Below are 24,400 nucleotides of genomic sequence, written 5' to 3'. Positions count from 1 at the left end.
TCTTACATGTGTTAAATGTCAATAAAAAGTTTACTTAAGAAAATGTGATGTCCAGATTACCATTATTATATGAAATCATCACAGAAAGATGTCCTATGACAGGAATGTTGAGCAGGAAATGCACTTAAAGGACAACATCAAATCAAGGTAGGATAAACTCTTGACAACTGTTATCAAAACCAATATGTGTCCTGCTCTGGTACTATGTACCACCATTAGAAAACCACTGTATGGAGTTCTTCATCAGGCTCACTGAGACTTTAAGAATACTAAAGCACCATGGGTACATGTAGGGCAGAGCTTCAAGTTCACACTACCTTGATGTATCATTTTGATCAGAAGTTGCTAGTGTAATTTACTTACCTTTATAGATACTTCTGGATTGGATTTCTTACTGAGTCCTTGCTATTAGTCATAAAAATAATATTTATGTATTATAAAATAGCCTAAGAGAAAGATATTGTATACAGTAAGTAAAATCATTTATGCTTTAAATACTAAGGGTCTTAATGTTTCTGAAATATTTTTAAGGTTTTAAGAATAAGAGCTCAATGATAAGTTATGAATAGTTGAATTTATTACATATTTAAACAGAAACAGAAACACATGAAAAGATTCACCCTAAAAGGTAAACATTCCATGTACACTGGACCCTAACAAAAACTGATTATGTTTAAAGCAGAGACTTATTAGGGTTTAAAAAAAATAAAGATACAAACATTTTAAAAATACTACATAGTACATACTTTTTTTAGAATTTATTAACTATTAGAATTTCCACCTGTTTTTTCCCTATCCACCCTTACTTCTGCATGTATACCCACTTCAAACTCCATCTCCACCCCATAGGCAGCAACTGTAGCTCCAACCTAAGCTGAATTTAGTTATCCTTTTGGACCTTAATGTCTCCATCATTTGGTATGCCATCATAACTGCTTTTATCAAATAGCAAAAGTCTATCAGAAATGAATCTGACTGATCCACTCCCATCTATCTTAAGTCACAGAATCCAAATAGGATAGAATACTTGCCTTCCCTTGGACCCCATCTCTAGTTGTCTAACATGACAGTATGCTTTCCTAACCTTTCTCTCAAGACAAATGCCCACAGCCTCTTATCATAGCTCACTTGATACAATATTCAGTCCTCTCTGATTCTAGATTCCTAGCAAACAAATGTAAAACCAATGAGGCAGTATCTCATTAACCTAGGTCTCTAAGGTTTAAATTTCATGGACTATTTGATAACGAATTCAGTTAGTAAAAAGGAAACACACTATAACATTAACAGAACTAGCAATCACTACTTCATAGGATTAAAGCTGCCCTCTGATTTGGAGACTGAATGGACCTACAGTGTTTCATCTGATCGTGAACAACTCAGGAATAAGTACCTTTCTTTCCTTAAAAATGATGCCACAGAAATGTCTCTCCCAATCTCCTAATTAACACTATGTAAATGTGGTAAAATGCACATTTATCTCAATATCAACCTAATTTTTTTTCAACATGTCTTTGAATTTAAGTATGTTCTTGCCTTTGTAGAAACAGGAATCTTTTTTTAGCCAAAAAGAGGATCAAAGAACTGGAAAAAAAAAAGAAAACAGCAAAATGATTTATTTTCTATAGTCTTTAAAAAGAGAATTCTCCCCTGAGTTTACCTGTGAACAGCCAATGAATTTCAAATGAATTAAGAGATGAGAACAGAATATAATACAGTTCCTTTATAAACATAAGAGATACTCAACTTCACTGTGTGTATACTTTCAGTGAAGACTTACTTACGCCTTTTCTTCTAAGCTCTAGCCCTAGGTAAACACAGAATCATAGGTGGAAATAGGCCATATTTAGCACTAGAAGCAGCATTCACAGTTCATTAACAGAATAAAGCAGAAAATGGTTAGGTAAATGAATATTACAACATAAAGAATACTGATGATGAAACTGCAATAAAGTAACTTACACGATGTTTACAACACTTCTTTTTACCAGGAAGCCTCGTTGTAAACATTTCCATTAAACCACTGCCCTCTAAAGCCTAACCAACCACACAAACAAAAATCATCTTTTGTGACCATAAAATTGTGAAGAATTTGTACTCCATGGCTCCTTATCTTGGTGGTTTTCATAGTAAGACAAAATTTGTGTTAAGTGGTTTCACTGATTTCTCCATCTTGAATAACTGCCAGTTCTGGAACTTCATTCATCCTCAAAACCTCAGCATAGAGCAAATAATCATGTAGGCTTCTGGGAAGAGGCAACTGACGGATAAAACCATCAGACTGTAGGTGTTCTAGCTTTAGACGGGACCAAATTTCCAAACGACAAAGGTGGGTCAGGGATGGAACAGAGGCTGGAGAAACAAACATAAAAAGAAAGATAAAAAAGTTGAACCAGAAAGTATAACAGTCCATTAAGGTAAATGCCCTTTTCCCCCCTCACCTCTGTTAGTAAAAACAAGTGGTATGTTACTTAGACTTATTTTTGAAAGATTACCTGGGCCAGGATGACCAAAATAAACTCCATTTATTTACTCATTATACAACTTTCCTGGTTCTTCTTCCTCCAATTTCTGGCCACACATTCCAAAGTCAGTACGCAGCACCATATAGAATTAATGTTCAAATTCTAAATATCTGGCAATACCAGTTGGGACTTAAGAAATGGGTGATCTAACTTTAGAAGTGATAGAAGAGCACAGTAGCAAACGTTACTTCCCACTCACTCTTGCTGCAAATGGTCTCCAGACCTACCACATCAAGTGAATAAATATGTAGCTTATATTTGTTTTGCTCTTTTTATCCATGATATAGAATGAAATTTTAAAACTGACACAGAGAGAAAAGGAACCTTTACTGAAAGCCTACTATGCCATATGCCCATACACATACTATCTTTATCCTCCTTTACTCTGTGAGGTACATATTATCATGCTCTCATACAGACAAGAAAACAAGAGATTTAAGTAACTTTTCAAAGGCTAAACATCTAATACATGGTAGACCAGGATTCAAACTCAAGTGCATATGACCCCAAAACGTGCATGTGTATGTACACATGCTAAAACCACTGCTACTAAAAGCTAATAACCAATTAAAAGGATAACCCACATATGTTTAATTAAGAATCATATGACAGTGGTTTTACTAAGATGAAAAGTGTTAACTAAAGAAGTTAATGTTCATGAAAACCAGGCATACTAAAAACAGATACTGGTTTTATGTGAATCAAATCTAATGCCTTTTGTAAGTGCAAGAAATCTTTTATAAATCCCTGTGAAATGAACCAAAGATTACCAGACCAGGATCAGAGCAGCAAAGACAAGTACAATCAAGAGCCCAACTGATATCAGACCTGCTGGTCTGACTTCAAGTCTAGGGTTCTTTAATAATAACCAACAGGGCCTGAGACATGCTAGTTCTCTAACATCAGCAATATCTTCCAAACCACTGACGTTAGTCCATCATCTCAGATTTTAGTTTAAGCTACTGGTGAGTTTAGTTCATTTGGATTTGGGTAACTCCTCAAGTCATAGTGTTTCAAAATGCCAAATTAGAAAAGCAACAGAGTTATCTTATTTTGTAAATAAAACCTAAGTCTAAGAAGAGTATTCCCTTAAACCATGAATCACACAGATCCCCCACTATAAAAATAAGACTACAGCAGCGACACTATAGAGAACATTTACTTCCACTGTTTCCATATTTAATACCATTTAAAATTTTACCCTTGTCTATAAACTTAAAGGAAGAATCACTCTCACTTCTAAGATGAAAAAACACAGATAAAGGGAGCGCTGGCATGATTAGCAGGAAGCCATACAGAAACCAAGCTCAACCTGCAAACCCCAACAGCCTTCCCAAGGAGCAGTAAGTAGGTTCACCTTCAACAAGTAGGTGGCCCATGTTCAACTGTTACACATAAGGAAGCCCTCTCTTCCTCTGAGATCACGAACAATAGTTGGCCCTAATGTCACTTGGATATGCACAAATGTAATAAAAGTTTCAGAAATGAGCATAAATGATTCTTGGTAAGCACACAATATCCTAACCACTGCAAACACTGATTATGCCATGGACACAGCCAGAAGGAACTGACAGAAAAAAATGATAAGACTACACAGTGCGTGGGTTAAAGTGAGGCTGGTTAAGAGAATTTTTACTCATATTATATTACAGTTTAATATGCACCTGGTTACACTGAAATCTTTCATTCTGCACATTCTTGTTAATGTAGATAGCTATTAAAAGTCCAAAAGGAAGATAAAGGATGGCTGTGCAACCTGGAGGAGAGCGGCTCGCTCAGAGCTAAGGAATCCTAATACTTCTCCAGCTTCACCAATTTGACAGGCTACACTGACTTGCAGACTTCTCAGTCTGACCAGGGAGTGTGCCTCTAGCTGTCCCACAGTCTCCTGCAGTGCAGACAAGCCTTTCAGAGCCATCTGACTACATCACAGGGGCACTATTGCTCCATCTTTTACAACCAAATAAACCATTCATCTGTTTATGTGGATATGTGTGTAGAAAGCTTAATCATCTGTGATCAAGTCAAACTGGACCAGTACACATTTATTAGGGACTTTCCTGCTGGCTCAGATGGTAAAGAATTTGTCTACAATACAGGAGATCCAGGTTCCATCTCTGGGTTGGGAAGATCCCCTGGAGAAGGGAATGGCTACCCACTCGAGTATTCTTGTCTAGAGAAGTCCATGGACAGAGGAGCCTGGCAGACTACAGTTCATAGGGTCACAAAGAGTTGGACACAACTGAGTGACTAACATTTTCACACTTACACATTTATTATAAGAAGTTTATATGACTTGCCCGTGTTGATACTGTACAGAAACAACAGAGCTGATACTAGATCCAAATGATTGGACCCCATGTCTAGGGTTTTCTAACTGATGATAAACCCAAAACAATCCTCTTAACATCTTCTAAACCACTGAAACTATCATAAATTTCAAGAGATCTTTCCATTTAATAATAATTTAAAAAAGGAAACAGTATAGTTACTCCAGTTACTGATGCTAATTTTAATGTACTATTTTGATTTTCCTCCTGTGAGCACAATAGATCACTGACCTGATGAACAGTTAGAAGTAAGAACTATATTCATTTTAACATAGACAATAATATATTCATCAGTGCCATCTTAGTTTAATATGCCAGTGAATACTAAGGGAATTGTATAATCATATATGTAATATTTCAAGGCATGCAAAATTCCTATGAAAGTTTTAGTGATGCATAGTATTTCCAGATGTGTTGCCACTAGACTGAGAGGAGATCAAGACGAGTCTTGAATTTATAATAAGGAAAAGCCCAGAAATTGTATGTAAAACATAACTTTCATAAAAATCTGTTAAAACCAGATTTGTTAAATAAAGCTCTCTTTCCCAACATTATGGCACTGATCATAGTCTAGAAAATGATGTATAAAACCACACTATATTTGGGTCACTTTTCTGACCCAATCATTTTCAAGTTAACACGTTAAACCCAGTTTACCTCCAGATGTATGAGCAGACAAGCAACCTTTACCTATTCATTTCTACATAGAAGTTTTCAATTTTGTTAACTTTGTCATATGTACAAAGAACAATCAAAATAGAGGCCACATGCTATATGAAATTGTACTAAAACTAAAATAATGATCAAAATAAACCCCCAAATTCTTAATTATGCTTGTTAATGTGAAGTTTACTATAGTAAAGCAATACATATACATTATACAAACCCATTACCTATATTTTCCAGAACCATTTCATCACTAGCCTGCCCTCAAGCCAATATTCAAATGATGTATCTGCCTTGACTTTATTTCTATGGTTCCTCTGCAGGGTTTTCCACATCAAATGCATTCATCTGACTTCTGGGCCATCTACTACAATATGTATTTTCATCACTAATATAATTTCTTTATGGTTCCATCCTTTTGTTCTCAGTCTGTCTTAACTTACTTGTACAGTCTCTCTCTCTCTTCCACTGATTACAACTAAAAACTTCAACAAATATAAAAAGCAACTACCTAAGGACTCTGGAGTATAAATAAGAGATAGATTAGGACAGGAAATGAAAGCTTAAAGAATGACCAGCAGAACAGCAATGAATACAATGAATGGAAAGGGCACCACCCAGGAAGAAGCCCTGAGCTGGAGCTGTGAAGCAAAAGTGAAAGTCACTCAGTCATGTCCGACTCTTCACAACCCCATGGACTACATAGTCCGTGGAATTTTCCAGGCCTGAATACTGGAGTAGGTAGCCTTTTCCTTCTTCAGGGGACATTCCCAACCCAGGAATCGAACCCAGGTCTACTTTAACAGTTGAGCCACAAGGGAAGCCCAAATATACTGGAGTGAGCAGCCTATCTCTTCTCCAGCAGATACTCCCAACCCAGGAATCAAACCAGGGTCTCCTGCACTGCAGGAGGATTCTTTACCAACTGAGCGATCAGGGAAGCTGAGCTGCAGTTGAAGAGTCATTATTAACCAGCTGTGTGACCTTCAACAAGTCATTTAAGTGCTTAAACCTTCAGCTCCTCTTCTATGAAATGAGCATAATGCCTCATCTATATACTATGAACATAACTGACACCACTCTGAATCAAAAGGTTATAAACTGTACAATATATCATACAAATGCTAAGCATCTTCTAATCTAGTGAACTTGAAATGTTTTGGCAGCACACTCAATTAGTGAAAAGCCTTTTGAGTACTTAACTCCAATGTGTGGATATTTCAGTGCAGTTCAGTTGCTGAGTTGTGTCTAACTCCTTGCAACCCCATGGACTGCAGCATGACAGGCCTCCCTGTCCACTGCCAACTCCCAGAGTTTACTCAAACTCATGTCCATTGAGTCGGTGATGCCATCCAACCATCTTTCTCTGTTGTCCTCTTCTCCTTCTGCTTTCAATCATTCCCAGCATCAGGGTCTTTTCAAATGAGTCAGCTCTTCACATCAGGTGGCCAGAGTATTGAAGTTTCAGCTTCAGCATCAGTCCTTCCAATGAATATTCAGGACTGACTTCTTTTAGGATGAACTGGCTGTATCTCCTTGTTGTCCAAGGGACTCTCAAGAGTCTTCTCCAACACCACAGTTCAAAAGCATGAAATCTTTGGTGCTCAGCTTTCTTTATGGTCCAACTCTCACATCCATATATGACTACTGGAAAAATCATAGCCTTGACTAGATGGACCTTTGTTAGCAAAGAAATGTCTCTGCTTTTTAATATGCTGTCTAGGTTGGTCACAGTTTTTCTTCCATGGAGCAAGTGTCTTTTAATTTCATGGTTGCAGTGATTTTCGCCCCAGAAAAAAATAAAGTGTGTCACTGTTTCCACTGTTTTCCCATCTATTTGCCATGAAGTGATGGGAGCAGATGCCATGATCTTTTCTGAATGTTGAGTTTTAAGCCAACTTTTTCACTCTCCTCCTTCACTTTCATCAAGAGGCTCTTTAGTTCTTCTTCACTCTCTGCCATAAGGGTGGTGTCATCTGCATATCTGAGGTTATTGATATTTCTCCCGGCAATCTTGATTTCAGCTTGTGCTTCATCCTGCCAGCATTTTGCATGATGTACTCTGCATATAAGTTAAATAAGCAGGGTGACAATATACAGCCTTCACATACTCCTTTCCATATTTGGAACCAGTCTGTTGTTTCATGTCCAGTTCTAATGGCTGCTTCCTGAACTGCATACAGATTTCTCAAGAGGTGGGTCAGGTGGTCTGGTATTCCCTTCTCTTTAAGAATCTTCCAGAGTTTGTTGTGATCCACACAGTCAAAGACTTTGGCATAGTCAATAAAGCAGAAATAGATGATTTTCTGGAACTCTCTTGCTTTTTCCATGATCCAACAGATGTTGGCAATTTGATCTCTTGTTCCTCTGCCTTTTCTAAATCCAGCTTGAACATCTGGAAGTTCAGGGTTCACGTAATGTAGAAGCCCTGGCTTGGAGAATTTTGAGCATTACTTTACTAGCGTGTGAGATGAGTGCAATCATGCAGTACTGTGAGCATTCTTTGGCATTGCCTTTCTTTGGGATTGGAATGAAAACTGACCTTTTCTAGTCCAGCGGCCACTGCTGAGTTTTCCAAATTTGCTGGCATATTAAGTGCAGCACTTTCACAGCATCATCTTTTAGGATTTGAAATAGCTCAACTGAAATTCCATCACCTCCACTAGCTTTGTTGGTAGTGATGCTTCCCAAGGCCCGCTTGACTTTGCATTCCAGGATGTCTGGCTCTAGGTGAGTGATCACAACATCATGATTATCTTGGTCATGAAGATCTTTTTGGTATAGTTCTTCTGTATATTCTTGCCACCTTCTTAGTATCTTCTGCTTCTGTTAGAAGCCATATCTAACATGGCAAGTCACTACATTATGCAAAACTTTTATCAAAATTCATCTGCCAAATCTCTATTTTTCCTGGTATCAGCTTATAAGCTAATTAGAAAGTTCATTTTTTCACATTATTATTCAGTTCAGTTCAGTTCACTCAGTCGCGTCCGACTCTTTGTGACCCCATGAACCACAGCACACCAGGCCTCCCTGTTCATCACCAACTCCCGGACTCCAACCAAACTCATGTCCATCGAGTCGATGATGCCATCCAACCATCTCATCCTCTGTCGTCCCCTTCTCCTCCTGCCTTCAATTTTTCCCAGCATCAGGGTCTTTTCCAATGAGTCTTCACATCAGGTAGCCAAAGTATTGGAGTTTCAGCTTCAACATCAGTCCTTCCAATGAACACCCAGGACGGATCTCCTTTAGGATGAACTGGTTGGATCTCCTTGCAGTCCAAGGGACTCTCAAGAGTCTTCTCCAATACCACAGTTCAAAAGCATCAATTCTTCGGGGCTTAGCTTTCTTCACAGTTCAACTCTTACATCCATACATGACCACTGGAAAAACCATAGCCTTGACTAGACGGACCTTTGTTGGCCAAGTAATGTCTCCACTTTTAATATGCTGTCTAGGTTAGTCATAACTTTCCTTCCAAGGAGTAAGCGTCTTTTAATTTCATGGGTGCAATCACCATCTGCAGTGATTTTGGAGCCCAGAAAAACAAAGTCAGCCACTGTTTCCACTGTTCCCCCAGCTATCTGCCATTCAGAAAACTAAGATCACATTAGTACTAAATACATTCAGAATCTCAGGGAATTGTTTCCATGCCAGTTTAAGTGTGTCAATAGACATTTAGGTCATGCACACTGTTTTTGAAAAGAAAATCTTGTAATAATAAAAGTATTTCTTAGCATCTGTTTTTAAGATCATCTCGTAGCAAAATTTCTTTCAAAAAGCAGTTGCCTTTCATTCAGCTAAAATATCATTTTTACCTTAACTCAATAGAATTTTATGATACATGTACTAGGTTTTATACTATTCATAGCTATTTATCATCAAGGAAAAAAAGATTAAGAAAATGAACAGCTGTATTTTCACCAAAGTATGCAATTCATCATTAAGTTAAAGGACTCTTTTTAATACTGTCACAAGATAAAGAGCAAATCTCTGGATGTTTTAACAATAATCATGGTCACTCCCATCTCATCATAAAGTACTACAAAGATTCTACATATTTTAAAGGTTGTGTTTTTAATAAAATTACTCACAACAGTATTATTAATACTTCAAGCAATTCTGGTTTCAATTCCTTTCCTGTATTAGCCTGACTCTTGATGCAATCAACTCATTTCATGTGTGATATTATCTCCATTTCCTCACATTTACTGAAAAGTAAGCCACTCCATCAGTAGACAGTCTTACACAGCTTCCCCCCCCCCCAAAAAAAATTCTATTAAGTCAGTCATTATTGTTGCAAATATATCATTTCCGGTATACATTTCCTTTAGTGACTCTCAGAAAAGCAACTGTATTCTATTTTTTAATTGAAACAGAATCTTAACAAATACTCTAAGCTGAGGCAGTTATATTCTTCCAACTTAGTGTACCACACATCCTACTTGCAGGATTATATTTTTATTCTTTTCTTTAACTCTTTAGCAATGTTTACTATGCTCCTTCCAACAGTATTTGCTAAAAAGAAATACATTTTACTTCGTCCCGATATTATTTCAGTGTGTTTTACTGTGTCAGTAAGAACATGCATTTCCCCAATGGTATGTAACTTTTTGTCTTTTCACTATTAGTCAGTTTATAAAAACAACAGACTGAGCATCATATGACTTAAATATTCATGAAATATCACAGAACTTATGTTTTGGACGCTTTCATTAAGAGTGTCCTGCTGATTATGATATTTTCATTTCCTTATTATCTCAATGCACATTATATACATCAAGGCTCACTGCTAACATTAGTAAAAGTGAACCATCTTTTATTTTACTTATTTTTCTAAGGTGAAATATATTTTAAATACTTTTCTTGATACCTTTGAACTTGCTGTCAGCTCACACTGGGTGGTCAGTATTTATCATATGACATGACCATCTGGGAAGAACAGGAGCTAGTTCTATGATTACTTTATGGTTCATTTGTGCTGATACCTTTATTTAGCATTGTTCACATAAAACATTTTTGCACAGAAATCTTTTTAAGCCACTTAACCAATTTTTGAGAATTAGTTAAAACTAGATGATGTAATCACAGGGCCACTGAACAGTCAAATCTAAACTACAATTCACTAAGGTACACCACAAGCATGGATGCCAGGTCATTCACTTTTGGAAGCACTAACCTAACCCATACAAATACATATGTACAAGACACTCAGCCATATATGCTAAGTGGAAGAAAAGAAAAGATGGAAGTTCAATTCTTACAACGATAACCTCACTATTACAGAAAAGATAAAGTGAAAAGGAACTTGATCATTGATAAGCAGTTTTATCTTCCTATTCCTCTCTCCCATCTTTAAAATGCCTCTCTCTGAAGCCTGGAACACGTGAAAATTAAGTAAAATCATCTGTGTCAGTAAGAACATGAATTTCCCCAATGGTATGTAACTTTTTGTCTTTTCACTATTAGTCAGTTTGTAAAAACAACTGAGCATCATATAACTTAGCATAAGCATCTTCCTATAGTAATCAAGCGAAAAAATAAATCATGGTCTCAGCTTTTTTAGAAAATAAAAATTCATTCTTCATTCCCCTAACTTATTTAGGGAACTAGTAATAAAAACAGTAGTCTGAGACAATAAGAAAAGACTAATTAAGCTCAATATTATAAATTTTAACTCTCCCCAAAACCTTTCCATAAAGTTCTCAGGAACCCCTAATTTTATCATATACAAGCCTACCTTCATCTAGAACCCTGTACAGAACACTCTCTTCACCTCTTGTCCTCACAGAAGCCTGATCCTTCCCCCAAATTACCTCCTTGACCAATTTCTGAGATATAATTTTCTCATTCTTTCACACCTTGTCACACCTATCATAGTGTCTCACAGTGGCAATTTCAGTCCTTCTGCACCATCTTCAGATTCACGTTTTTCTGTCTTTAAATTCCAACATATGCCACTTCCTATCCTTCCGGAGTGCACTCTCCCTTACTGTCACTACCTCTGGTCATTGAGACCATGGGCCCCAACTTCTCCTGCTGTCAAATTTACCAGATCCCTTTCCTTTCTCATTTCTTACTTGGCATCCACAGGCCTATCACTTATACTATTATATCATCCTCAACTCTGCTATACTTGCTCTGGCAATTCTCAGGACCAATCTACCCATTTTTCTTCTTTCCAATACAGAGAAAATGAAGCAATCCTGAGGAAAAAATAACCATATAACCATATGAAGTATACCACTTTCAACTTCCACAAGGTCCACAGGGCTGCTCAGCAAATCTCCTCCATTGGTTCCCAGTTTCCCACAACAACCCTTCTAAATCAAGCCTCTCCTACCAAATTCTCACTTCAGTTTCCTTTTCAGCAAGATTTTATCTCTTACTCCTAAGTAAAAACAAGGAATCTTCTATGCTCTCTTTCTCTAAGACTCAAACTATAAACTTATCTGTATCTACTCAGCCTCGTCTCTCTTCTTCTCAAAGGGAAGGGGACTATTTGAGTCTACCCATCTCCTTCTGGCTTATCTGAAACCTTATTATATAAACTATTGCTTTTAATCTCCATATCCTTAATGTTTTTCTGAAACAAATTGAGATCCCTTAATGTATATGTTCAAGCCTCTCTCATCTTAAAAAGAAAATTCTGCCATGACCCTGCATCATTCCCTTTTAGCCATTCCACTAAAGAGTTATGTTTATTTTTCATTCATAGATTTTAAATCAGTATCTGATACATAGATGACATATAATTAAAGGACTCAGTCACTAGCAATTAATAAACAGCTAAATTTGTAAATGTGCACCTACAGAAATATTTACATGATAGATTCTCTTCACTAAAGACTTCTGCTTATGCTCTACATTTAGAACTAACTATAATTACAGATTGAGTGGTTACAAGTTCTCAAATGAACAAATTATCAAAAACTAAAGTCTCTGTCCTAACTGCCCTCCCACCATAAAATAAATATTTGGGATCTGAAAGAATAATTTTCTTTTAACTAGGATATAACTGTCCCAGGGGTCTGCCTGCACATATATCCAATGCAGGATATGGGAAGAGTAAAATGGGCTTTAAATAATACTGGTGATCTGATATGATACTTAGGACATTAAGCATCTTAGCAACATTAAGTTGCTCTAAGGCAACATTTTCTCCTCTTAGCTTACCAATAGATTGCTGACAAAACTAAATCAGTTTTAACAGCAAAATGTCCCAGCAAATGTGGATACAATTCTTCAGTACCTATGTCAGATTCCCCCACCACATACATACATACACACACACACACACACACACACACACACATATATAAAATCCATTACTTGGATTTATAAGAGGCTGTGTGAAACTAAAATTATGAAATTATAAATGAGCATATGGAATCTTGTTAAAATTTAACTATAAACTTAACTTAAAAAACAAACAAACAAGAAATAAAAACCACAAGCTTGGCTCTTAAATCCAGTAATAAGAGCAGTGTGCAGGACACTGTTAAGCAAAGCATGATTCTACTTAAGTTGTGAAGGCCCATAACATGGCTCACGTCTGGGAGGTCAAAAGTTTCCTACTCTACAAATAGAAGGTCACATGTTCAGTTTTTAAAGATGACAGGCAATTACTAATGGGTTTTATTTTTAATTGAGGTATACCTGACTCATGAGAAACCCGTGTGCAGGACAAGAAGCAACAGTTAGAATCGGACATGGAACAATGGACTGGTTCAAATTTGGGAAAGGAATACGTCAAGGCTGTATATTGTCACCATGCTTATTTAACTTGGGCTTTCCTGATGGCTCAGATGGTAAAGCATCTACCTGCCAAGCAGGAGATGCAGGTTCAATCCCTAGGTTGGGAAGATCCGCTGGAGAAAGAAATGGCAACTCACTCCAGTATTTTACCTGGGAAATCTCATGGACAGAGAGCCTGGTGGGCTACAGTCCACGGGTCACAAAGAGTTGGACACGACTGAAGTGACAGCACACAGATAGCTTTCAACAGTCTTTCCCTGGTCAATAACTCTGGGACAGGATTTGATTACAGGTTAGCTTAGTTACAGACTGTGTTATGCTGTGATAACACATAAACTCTGAAACCCAGTGTCTTTGAATACAACAAAGGTTTATTTCTTGCTCATTCAAATCCTCTTTGGGTCAGGTGATTCTCCAAGGAAAGTGTCCTGAAGTGACAACTCAGTGTTCCAGGCTACTTCTATCTTGTGTCACTGCCATCTCAAACATGGCTTTCAGACTTTCTCAGCAAAGGAAAGTGACAGCACTGAGTATTCACATCCAGTATGACCTATGCTTTGACCACTTAAACCAATCACATAAAAATTAAGGCTGAACAATGCATTCTTCCTGTGTTTTGAGGAAGAGAAAAATGAAATGAAATTCAATTATATGAGGTATGTCTCTGTAGCATGGAAATATATACATGAGCAGGTGTAAACCGATAGCAGTTGAGGAGCTGCTGTATACCACAGGAGCCAAGTCTGACGCTCTGTGGCCCCCTAGAGAGGCGGGATCAGGGCGGGGGTGGAGGGAGGCTCACGAGGGAGGGGATACATGTACACTCATGGCCGACTGACACTGCCGCACAGCAGAAACCAGAACAGCATGGTAAAGCGATCAGCCTCCAGTGAAAGATAAACACAGCCCATCTCTGCCGTGACGACACAAGTCACTGTGACAACGATGTAAGGCAGGCCCTACTATCACTCCTCCTCATAACTGAGGAAATCAAGGCTCAGAGACACTAAATAACTTCTCTGCAATTAGAGAGTAGTGGGTGTCTAATTCCAGAGCTCCAATCTTTAACCACTTTACTCTATCTGATGTCCAGGCAGACTGGCACCGTATCATTACCAAGGAGTTAAACAATCAGAAGAGTTAAAATTTTCCACTAGCCTGAAATAAGATTGCACCTGAACATCCAACTTTTTAACAAGTAACTCAATGATGCACTAGTTTTGAATAAGAAACATACTCTTCACAGAGAACAGAAAATAAAATGTTCTAGTATGCTTGATTACTTTAAACCAGATATGGCTTGAGTAGACAACTGGAATGCTAGTTAATTATTACTAAAAAGGTACACTGTAAACTTATACTATGTTATAAGTAAATTATATTTCAACAAAGCAGGGAACAAATTACTACCAGAAAGGAATATAGATCAACTATTCCTAAACCTTTCATACTGTTCATGGGGTTCTCAAGGCAAGAATCCTGAAGTGGTTTGCCATTCCCTTCTCCACCTTAACCTGCCTCCTGAGAAATCCTGTATGCAGGTCAAGAAGCAACAGTTAGAACCGGACATGGATACAATGGACTGGTTCCGAATTGGAAAGGAGTATGTCAAGGCTGTATCACCCTGCTCATTTAACTTAAATGCAGAGTACATCATGAGAAATTTCAGGCTTGATGAAGCACAAGCTGGAATCAAGATTGCTGGGAGAAATACAAATAACCTCAGATATGCAGATGACACTGCCCTATGTCAGAAAGCACAAAAGAACCGAAGAGTATGGCAGAAAGCACAAAAGAACCGAAGAGCCTCTTGATGAAAGTGAAAGAGAAGAGTGAAACATCTGGCTTAATATTCAACATTCAGAAGACTAAGAGCATGGCCTCTGGTCCCACTACTTCATGGCAAATAGATGGGAAACAATGGAAACAGTGACAGACTTCATTTTCTTGGGCTCCACAATCACTGTAGATGTTGACTGCAGCCATGAAATTAAAAGACACTTGCTCCTTGGAAGAAAAGCTATGACCAACCTAGGCAGCATATTAAAAAGCAGAGACATTACTTTGCCAACAAAGGTCCACCTAGTCAAAGCTAGGGGTTTTCCAGTAGTCATGTATGGATGTGAGAGTTGGACCATAAAGAAAGCTGAGTGCCGAAGAACAGATGCCTTTGAACTGTGGTGTTGGAGAAGACTCTTGAGAGTCCCTCGGGCTGCAAGATCAAACTAGTCAATCCTAAAGGAAATCAGTCCTGCATATTCTTGGAAGGACTGATGCTGAAGCTGAAACTCCAATACTTTGGCCACCTGATGTGAAGAAATGACTCACTGGAAAAGACCCTGATGGTGGGAAAGACTGAAGGCAAGATAAGAAGGGGACAACAGAGGATGAGACAGTTGGATGGCATCACCAACTCGATGGACATGAGTTTGAGCAAGCTCCGGGAGTTGGTTATGGACAGGGAAGCCCAGTGTGCTGCAGTCCATGAGGTCGCAAAGAGTCGGGCACAACTGAGGGACAGAACTGACTGACTGACTGACTGACTGATTCCTAAACCTGTATTTTGTTTCTGGTTTTTATTCCCTAGTTTTTAACTGTAAATATAACAATCTCACAAGATAAGTTACCACAAATAGTTAGCTTGATGTACTGACCACATATGGTTTTTCTGAAAGAGTATATGAACAAGGGGCATTGCTCAAAACTAGCAATGCTGGTTAAAGTTTCATAGAAACTTGGTTTAAACTGAATAACTCACTCAGTCTACCATATTTAGGCAGGAGTTCTTATGTGTTTGCTGGGTTTCACAATTGAAATACTTAGCCTATCAACCTTTATTTTTTCATTTCTCTTTTACCTCTACTTTTAAGATCAACTGTTTCTTAGAAATACGTTCTCAGTCTGCAACACAAAGTAGCTGCACTCTAATACTTCTTAGGTAGTCTAACTTCGAATGCATTGCTAACTATCACTTATTTAAAACTGAGTGTAGAGTTACAGTATTTAGAGACAACTGCTCAAAGTGCACACAGGTACCCTCCAGATACTATAAATCTAGCCCTGGTCAAGTCAGAGCAACAGAGACCTGAGTACCAAAGCCCACTTAAGAAGTGTTTTTACTGAATTACCATAGTAATTCAATGTCTTGGTATGACAGCAACAGGCCACATTGGAAACTGGTAACATAAAGTCCCAAGAAACCATGGCTACCAAGATGTTTTCTAGGAAACTGTCTAGCACAACATCCAAGAATATCTGTACTTCTGAGCAATGAGTTTGTTTTATGTTATGAATTCTGTAACCTAGATCAAGAACTGTAGAGGCTCAGTCACAGTCAAATTTACAGTGTATCCACAGACAAGTTTCAGATTACACTGATAAACATTTGCTGACTCCATGTTTTTCTTTTGCTTCCACTTTGAACTTGTTTTACTGTTTTTTGTGTGATAATCTATATGTATAAACTGCTTTAAATCCTGTTTAGAACAAAACAGAGGAACACCAAAAAGAATAAGTCGATAGTTTCAAGGGGCCCTTACAGGATCCCTTGTAGAATCCAGATCCATGGATAGATAGAATTGTTCATATTTGATCATTAAAGGTTCAGGATGAACTAAAGCCAAGTGCTTTTACCATAAGCACATAATTACCTAGACTTGATCTTGGTCAGTTGGCTGGGGTTTGCAATTTTTTTTATTAAGAAGTCTATTGCTATGTACATTTAAAATGATGTTTCTAAGAGGTATATACAGGCACATGATCAAAAAAATTGCTATTAAAACTATAACCAGTCAGCAAATTTTACCTGGTATACTTTTCCTTTCTAATGCAAAGAACTTCTGAAAACAAATCTGACTAAATGATTAAAAGATGAGCAGCAAAGAACTGACTGTCTCTTTTATTTTTAAACTACCAGGGCAAGGTGCTATGTTTTTAAGGAGGAAAAGGATGAGGAAAAGAGAATTTTGAGCAAGTATAAGGCATCTCCAAGACTCGAAAAGAGCTTAGGAAAAGAATACAGAAAATCTTTTCCTTGGGATAGATACTGGTATACCTAAAGGAGCTAGAGAACTGAAATTATTCTAGGAGCTTAACAATAGCTTATCAAGAGCCACAAGAAGCATCCTGTCCAAAAAAAAATTAAAGAAATATTTTGACAAGGTAGCTTTCAATACCATGATAAGTTACTGGAGAAACTGGGGTGAGAGCAAGACTGTCCTATACTTAGAAAGGTAATCAAAGAATTGTGTTTCTGAGTCCACCACCTTCAGTGTTAAAACTCTGGCCATGCTTTTGCTTAGAAATCCTGTATCTCAAAATCCAAATAAAGGAGGGCAGAGTACAGATGACCAACATACAGAAACTGAATGTCCTGAAAACTGAAGAAAAAAGAAGAGTGGGGTACATGAAGACAGTCTTGAACCACAGAAAGGAAGAGAATCACAATCCCATTTGAAACTCAGGCAAGTGAGTAGACAGGCATATCTCTTCCTTCCAGCCTTACTTAAAATCTATCATCATAACAGCTCCTGTTACCTGCAGAAGATATTCTCAGTGGAATATCTGGAATAACTAAGAGTATCTTGTGAAACCAAGAACACAAGCATTTCTTGAGTAGTTTGCAGTAAAAACAGGGTTTAAAAAGTCTTCCTAGTATAGGAGTAAAAGACTTTTATAACACTGGGCAACACAAGAGTCAAGGTGGATCAGGGTTTCTAAACCTGGTCACTAGCGACATTCGGGTCAGGTAATTTTTTGTTGTGGGGGGCTGTCCTGTGCACTGTAGGATATTTAGCAGCATCTCCCTGGCCTCTATCCCCTAGATGGCAACAGCACCCCTACCAAATGTGGCAATCAAACTATCCCTTGTGGGGAGCAAAAATCACCCCTGTTGAATACCCCTGCGATGGATGAAACAAGTAACAAACACTTGCCAGGAATAACTCACTTTCTTGGTAAGCAGCACTCCCAAATCACCTCACCTTCTGAATGAGGAAACAGACAGAAGGAACATCAGGATTTGTAGGAAAAATGACAACTTCAAATTCTGAATATGTCAAAATGTGGGATACCAAGTGGAGATGTCCAAAAGTCAGTTAGACGTATGTGACTGGAACCAAGAAAAGCGGTCGTGGCAAAAGAAATAGACTAGAAAAGCATTAGCTACATTAATACCTCTGAGAAAGGCTTTTGTAAATCTTCAGCCAAAACAAAATCCTCTTAAGAGATGATGATTATTACCCTAGCAAGCTCTACCTAGAGCCTAATTAAATAAGAAGCCCTTGATGTATTTAGTCTACCACAGAATAAGGCATTCATGTACAATTCTTACCTTCATCTGGACAAACCTGCCATATGTTAAAGTCTACAGAGTAAACTCTCACATATCTTTACTAATTGATAGGCTGCAGTAATTTTCCCACTTGGTATATGCTCCTTCTTTTTGCCTTTTTGTTCCCAAATAGATATTTGCCCTCTATCACTGCATACATAATTAGCAAGAGCAGATACAATTCTCACAAGCACATGAGCTTTTAAACACTGTCATTAAAGAAATTCTGTACTGGAAGGTTTAGCGACTCCAAACAGATTACACTTTTTCTTCAACAAGAAACCTCACTAAGAGTTTGAATATACCTCAGTTCAAGAATACATTTTCCTGAATGTCTGTTTTTGACTGAGAAAATTTACTTAAATGTAATTTTCCAAGAAATTAGAGGATATTTCTACATATGCTAAGTTCACTTGTTAAAAACCTATTCAACATGTTTTATGAAGTGTGACATTTTCATGCAAAAATAGTAATGAAGAAATAATTTTCCTAACTTAAGACATAATCTGGTGAACAAAATAGATGAAAATAAATCTACATAAGTAAACAGAAATACTTTGCCTATGTTATATTTAGTTTAATTTGGTTTCCTTGTGTATAATCTTCTATTGCATCCTCTTTATTTCTTTTTTAACTAGCTTAAAAGCTTTTTTTTTTATAAAGTAAGAGTAAGTTGATAATTTGTTTTAAAATAGTCATTTAAAATATCAATCAATTCACAAAATTTCTACCCAGCTCACCTTCATAGTTGTATCTTACCAACACACTGGCATACATTCAGTAAGTTAACAATAAAGAATGGTGATACTTCCTTTTAGAGACAATAAAATATTAAAGCGAGCACACACATCAACACACACTCCGAAGAGGAAAATGACATTTAGCATTTTTCTGACCACAAACTAAATACTGACCAACAAAATTTTTAGGATTCACTTTTGCTTGCATAACCCTTACTAAAAACAAAAGGGTATCATTAAAATATCACTAAATACCTGTTATTCTTTACATGCTCCTTAGGCTAAACTTATAAAATCAGGTATGATTTATGTTGAAGGAAATTACTATGATCTCCCTCGCAGTTCCATCCTCTCCCCACATAAAGAAAATGCAAATGATGCCCAATTTAATTATGTTCTCCAGTGACTCTTATCACTTAAAATTACAACACAGCCTGAGAAGGCAGAGAAAAAAAAGTAGTGACATGTATTTTAAAATTGTACTTTCTTACCAATATGTTGCTGAAGAGCCCAAGAGGAGTTTGAGGCTCGAGCAGACAGCATCTTTTCAACAGCTGGAGGAAGTCTCCTCCAATTAGTAAACTCCAAAGTGAAGATAAGAATGTCATCACTGACTGAGTCAATCCTACATTGGCAAGATATTAACATACATTTAGACACAAAATTCACAAAGGATTCACTGTGAAAACAAATACCATATACCAATTCTTACAACATCCTGATGCGGAGGCAGACAGACAACAGCAGCAAAGAAAATATTCATGAAACAAAAGGCAAGTTCAGTGGATATGAAAAATCATTAAATCAGGTTCCTACATGAAACTCAAATGACTGTGCATGTAGTTGTCCAATAGATGACAAGAGGAGTTTCTACTCTAGCAGAAGCAGAATGCCTTGTCATTCCCCAGCAGCAGTGGTGAGAAAAGACAGATTTAGTGTCACTGTCATTAGTGGATATGCCATTATTTCCTCCCAACTGGACCATCTTGCTAAATCTAGATGGGTCATCCTTATAGACACTTAATTTAACAGTGAAAGGATAAAGTCTAAACACCCAAAAGTGAAAGTGACTCAGTCATATCTGACTCATTGTGACCCCATGGACTATATAGTTCTTGGAATTCTCCAGGCCAGAATACTGGAGTGGGTAGCCCTTCCCTTCTCCAGGGGATCCTCCCAACCCAGGGATCGAACCCAGGTCTCCTGCACTGCAGGCGGATTCTTTACCAGCTGAGCCACAAGGAAAGCCCAAGAATACTGCAGTGGGTAATGTATCCCTTCTCCAGCGGATCTTCCTGGCCCAGGAATTGAACAGAAGTCTCCTGCATTGCAGACAGATTCTTTACCAACTGAGCTATCAGGGAAGCCAAAGCTGTCTCTAAACTGGTGTATGGGAGAGACGGCTTATTTCTGACCAACCCTCAGAGATTTACTACAACGGTTGTCATCAAGAACCTTCCCCATTACAGATGAGACTCTAGAGGATGTACCAGAATAAGTTTTGTCTTTAAGGACTGAAAGAAGTGGTTGAAGACAAACAGTTCTACCTCTCTTTTTTCAAAATAATGTCAGATTTCCTACCAACCCACCCAAAAGAGACTTCCCAAATTATGTAAGTACTTGAATCCTAATGGAAAGGGCAATGACCTAGGAAAAGTTCTGATTTCTAACAATTCTACTGCTTACAAACATGTTGCCTAAATTCTTTAAGCCCTAGATCCTGGTCTCTAAAATGAGAATAACACTTACCCTGTGTATTTCAGGAGACTGTTCATAAAAGTAGCTGAGGCAATATAGTGAACAGATTTTTAAAACTATAAAATACTATATAAATATTTGATATTACTAGAACCGGCTTGGAATTTTCAGTACTATATTCTCAGTGGGCCTTATAACATTGTACACATGAAATTTAGTCAAAACATAAAGACAACTCTAAATTCTAACAAGATTACTCATCTTGTAGTCAATTAGATACTCCCCTAACATCACATTGTTCAAAGAAAAATAAAATCATTAGGGTCTCTGGTGACTACTTCAAAACCAGAAATTCTTTTCAAGGTCACTTTTTTGGAGACATTACTGAGCAAGGACAAAAGAAAGGGAAAAATAAAAGAAAAAGAAAGAAACTGAGTAATACTCTAAACTTGTCATCTCAAAGACAACTTATTTCATGTAATTCAGGGTCCAAAGTATCCTTGAAATGACTGGTTAGAGTATGACAATTATTTCCCAAATTTTTAATTCTCTAACATGCAAACTCATATAAGGAAAAACAAACTACAGCACAAACACTCTGGGAAACATTTTACTTCTAAAGAAATTCTCAGTGAAGTCACAATTTATCAGAAAACACTGAGAATAAATGAAATGATAAAATATATTCAAAGCAAACAATCTCCTTCACTTTCTAGGAACCCACACCAAAGGTTTCTCAGTTCTGGTTCCTTATTTCTTTTTTAATGGTTTCATTTTTCTATCTTAATGTGCTCTAAGTCTCACCGTGATCAAACACAAAGTCATTTTTATCCAGTTATCTAAACACACACACAATAAATCTGTTTACACAGCTTTAGTTAATATAATGTTGAGTATTTTACCAATGCTGACAGTGCCACTAAAAATGTATGGTTACTGTACTACATTGATCATTACACTGTACAAAGCAGCTGTACAATCATAAACAATTGACAGTTAATCAACTAAATGCACAGATGACATTCACTTTCTATTATTTGTCTATTGCATTGAGGGTGTGAGGGATACCTAGTGTTGCATTAAAATATTTCAACTCTGTAGCTCATATTGTGACAGGCAATTATTTAGTCAGATACATTTTTAAAGACTATTTAAGACAAGCAATATCTAGGAAAGACATTTATAATTCACATGACAAAGATTAAGCAAGAGACTTACATGTGATATAAATAAAATACAACCAAAATCCACTTTAACAGCATATTGGAATTTTTATGGGATAATTTTTTATAACAGTTCTTTGAATGTAAACTGATCAAAGAAAGCAAAATATCCATCACATTCAGCATAAGCACTGGCTTTATCCATTCAATAAAAGATTAGCAAACAAAAATTTGACCATGTTATGCATTTTTACTGATAAAAGTGAAATTTTCCATCGTGTTTTTTCTAATAAATATAAAGTAACTAAAGTTATTCCTTCAGAGTAAAATACATGCAATTTTTGTTCTCAATTCAATAGCTGAAAGTTTTATAATTTACTAAAAATAATATGTAGTTTACTGTTTATTAACTTTTTTCTATCCAAACACATCCAATAAACAAAGCACAAACCCAGTGGCTTATTACCACAAAAAATTCTCAAATGGGCAAGTTTTCACATGAGGGGCAGGGAACCCCATAGAAGAACTAGGGATAGAAGACTATTTTAGGAGCCTTTTAGTAGGATAAAGCTAAATAATTCCCTTTTCTTCCAACAGTCTATGTAGTTGTCTGAGGAGGAAAAGAAAAGAGGATACATTTAATTTTTTCCTTATAGAGGTTATTCCTAATTTAGGAATAGGAAATAGAAAAGTTGGCCCATATTCCTGCAGTTTAGGCAACAGATTAAAGTACCCTTGTCACTCAGATGGTGAAGACTCTGCCTGCAATGCAAACTACCCGGGAGGGATACCTGGATTGGGAAGATCCCCTGGAGCAGGGAATAGATACCCACCCCAGTATTCTTGACTGGAGAATTTCATGGACAGAGGAGCCTGGTGAGCTACAGGGCACGGGGTTGCAAACAGTCAGACACAACTGAGCGACTAACAAGGTACCTGAAATTAAGTGACAAAATTACCACAACCCTGGGGATATACAGGACTAAGGCAGAATAATAGCATAGGGGCTACAAAGACAGACTTGAGCCATTACTACTGGACAGCCTGGGTCCAAATCTTAAGCTCTAGCACTAAATAGCTGTGTGAACTTTGGCAAGTATGTCGAATACTCTGTGCCTCAATCCCTTTCTCCATAAATTAAGGATAATAGTATCTACTATATTTTATATTAAATGAGTTAATAGTAAAGAATCAATCATAGTAGCTACTGTATATCAGGCAATATTTTAAATGTTGGTTAAAGAAATAAACAAACTAAAAACCAGAATGGAACATGAAGGCTGAAAGTAATAGGAAGTAAGATAGAGCCAAGTAAGTAGCTTCAGTAGTAAAACACAAGGAGCATAGTTGAGAAAAATGTGGGTGCCTTGGGAGTAAGAACAAAATGGAGTGACAGAGGAAAGGGAACACACTGCCAGGACTGCCCACAGTTATCTATGAGCTGGATTTACAGTAGCATTTTGGGGAGGGAACGGTGAGGCGCAACTGCTACTAGCGTCAGAAGCCCAGACACAACAATAAAATCGACTAAGTGAAAAGTTAAAGGTACTTAAATAGCTCTGTTAATAGCTAGATACAGCATTCAGTAGTGAGTGTTTATGTCTCAGCAGTGAATGTATGTGTGCATGCACATGTAAAGGGGATTTGTTAGGACAACTAAACATATACAAATAACTTTTAAAAATTAGGTTTCTCAGTTAATTGTCAATAACTTTATATCTCAGTTATCAAAAAATACTATGAATTTTTGTGACAATTTATTGAAATGGTATACAAAGAATTACAACAATGAGTACTTGATAGATAACTATGTATTAATCAATCAACTGCTGGAGAAAGAAGTAAATACAATCAGGGACTCAAACCACTGTAAATTATAAACAAAAAGTAAAGTCGAGATTAGAGCATGTATATAAATTTGCTTTCCTTCTATATTCCTCAAACCACCTATCAGATAGCAGTTTTTCCTCACAAGCCACCAAACTGAAACATTCCGTATCAGAAAGACATGATAGTCCTAAACCTAAAATTTTAAATCTCTGCTTAGAGAAAATTGTTGAATTCTGTATTATGGTAGACATAATAAAAAGGCGAGATAAATAAAGATCTGCCAAATAAAGATCTTTTGTTTACAACATAGATGGAGAGGCCACCAGGTGGAAGATGGAGTCACAGAAATGCAAAT

At 37.1% G+C, this 24,400-nt stretch overlaps 1 protein-coding gene across 3 annotated transcripts in view; it reads right to left on the bottom strand.

Moving 5' to 3' along the window:
- Positions 1-555: 555 nt before the first annotated feature.
- The window catches only part of ASB3 (ankyrin repeat and SOCS box containing 3), a 115,565-nt gene continuing 91,720 nt past the window's right edge, over positions 556-24,400 (bottom strand). For all 3 annotated transcript variants that reach the window (XM_065929298.1, XM_065929300.1, XM_065929299.1), the window contains 2 exons: positions 19,846-19,979; positions 556-2,352 (listed from right to left, as the gene is read on the bottom strand). In XM_065929298.1, coding sequence (XP_065785370.1) covers positions 2,147-2,352; positions 19,846-19,979 — 340 coding nt within the window. In that variant the 3' untranslated portion in view covers positions 556-2,146. The remainder of the gene's footprint in view (positions 2,353-19,845; positions 19,980-24,400) is intronic.

This window comes from Muntiacus reevesi, chromosome 3, assembly GCF_963930625.1.
Source record: "Muntiacus reevesi chromosome 3, mMunRee1.1, whole genome shotgun sequence".
Lineage (NCBI taxonomy): Eukaryota > Metazoa > Chordata > Mammalia > Artiodactyla > Cervidae > Muntiacus > Muntiacus reevesi.
Note: the sequence above shows the minus strand (reverse complement) of the source record. Positions and strands in the feature narration are given on the sequence as shown.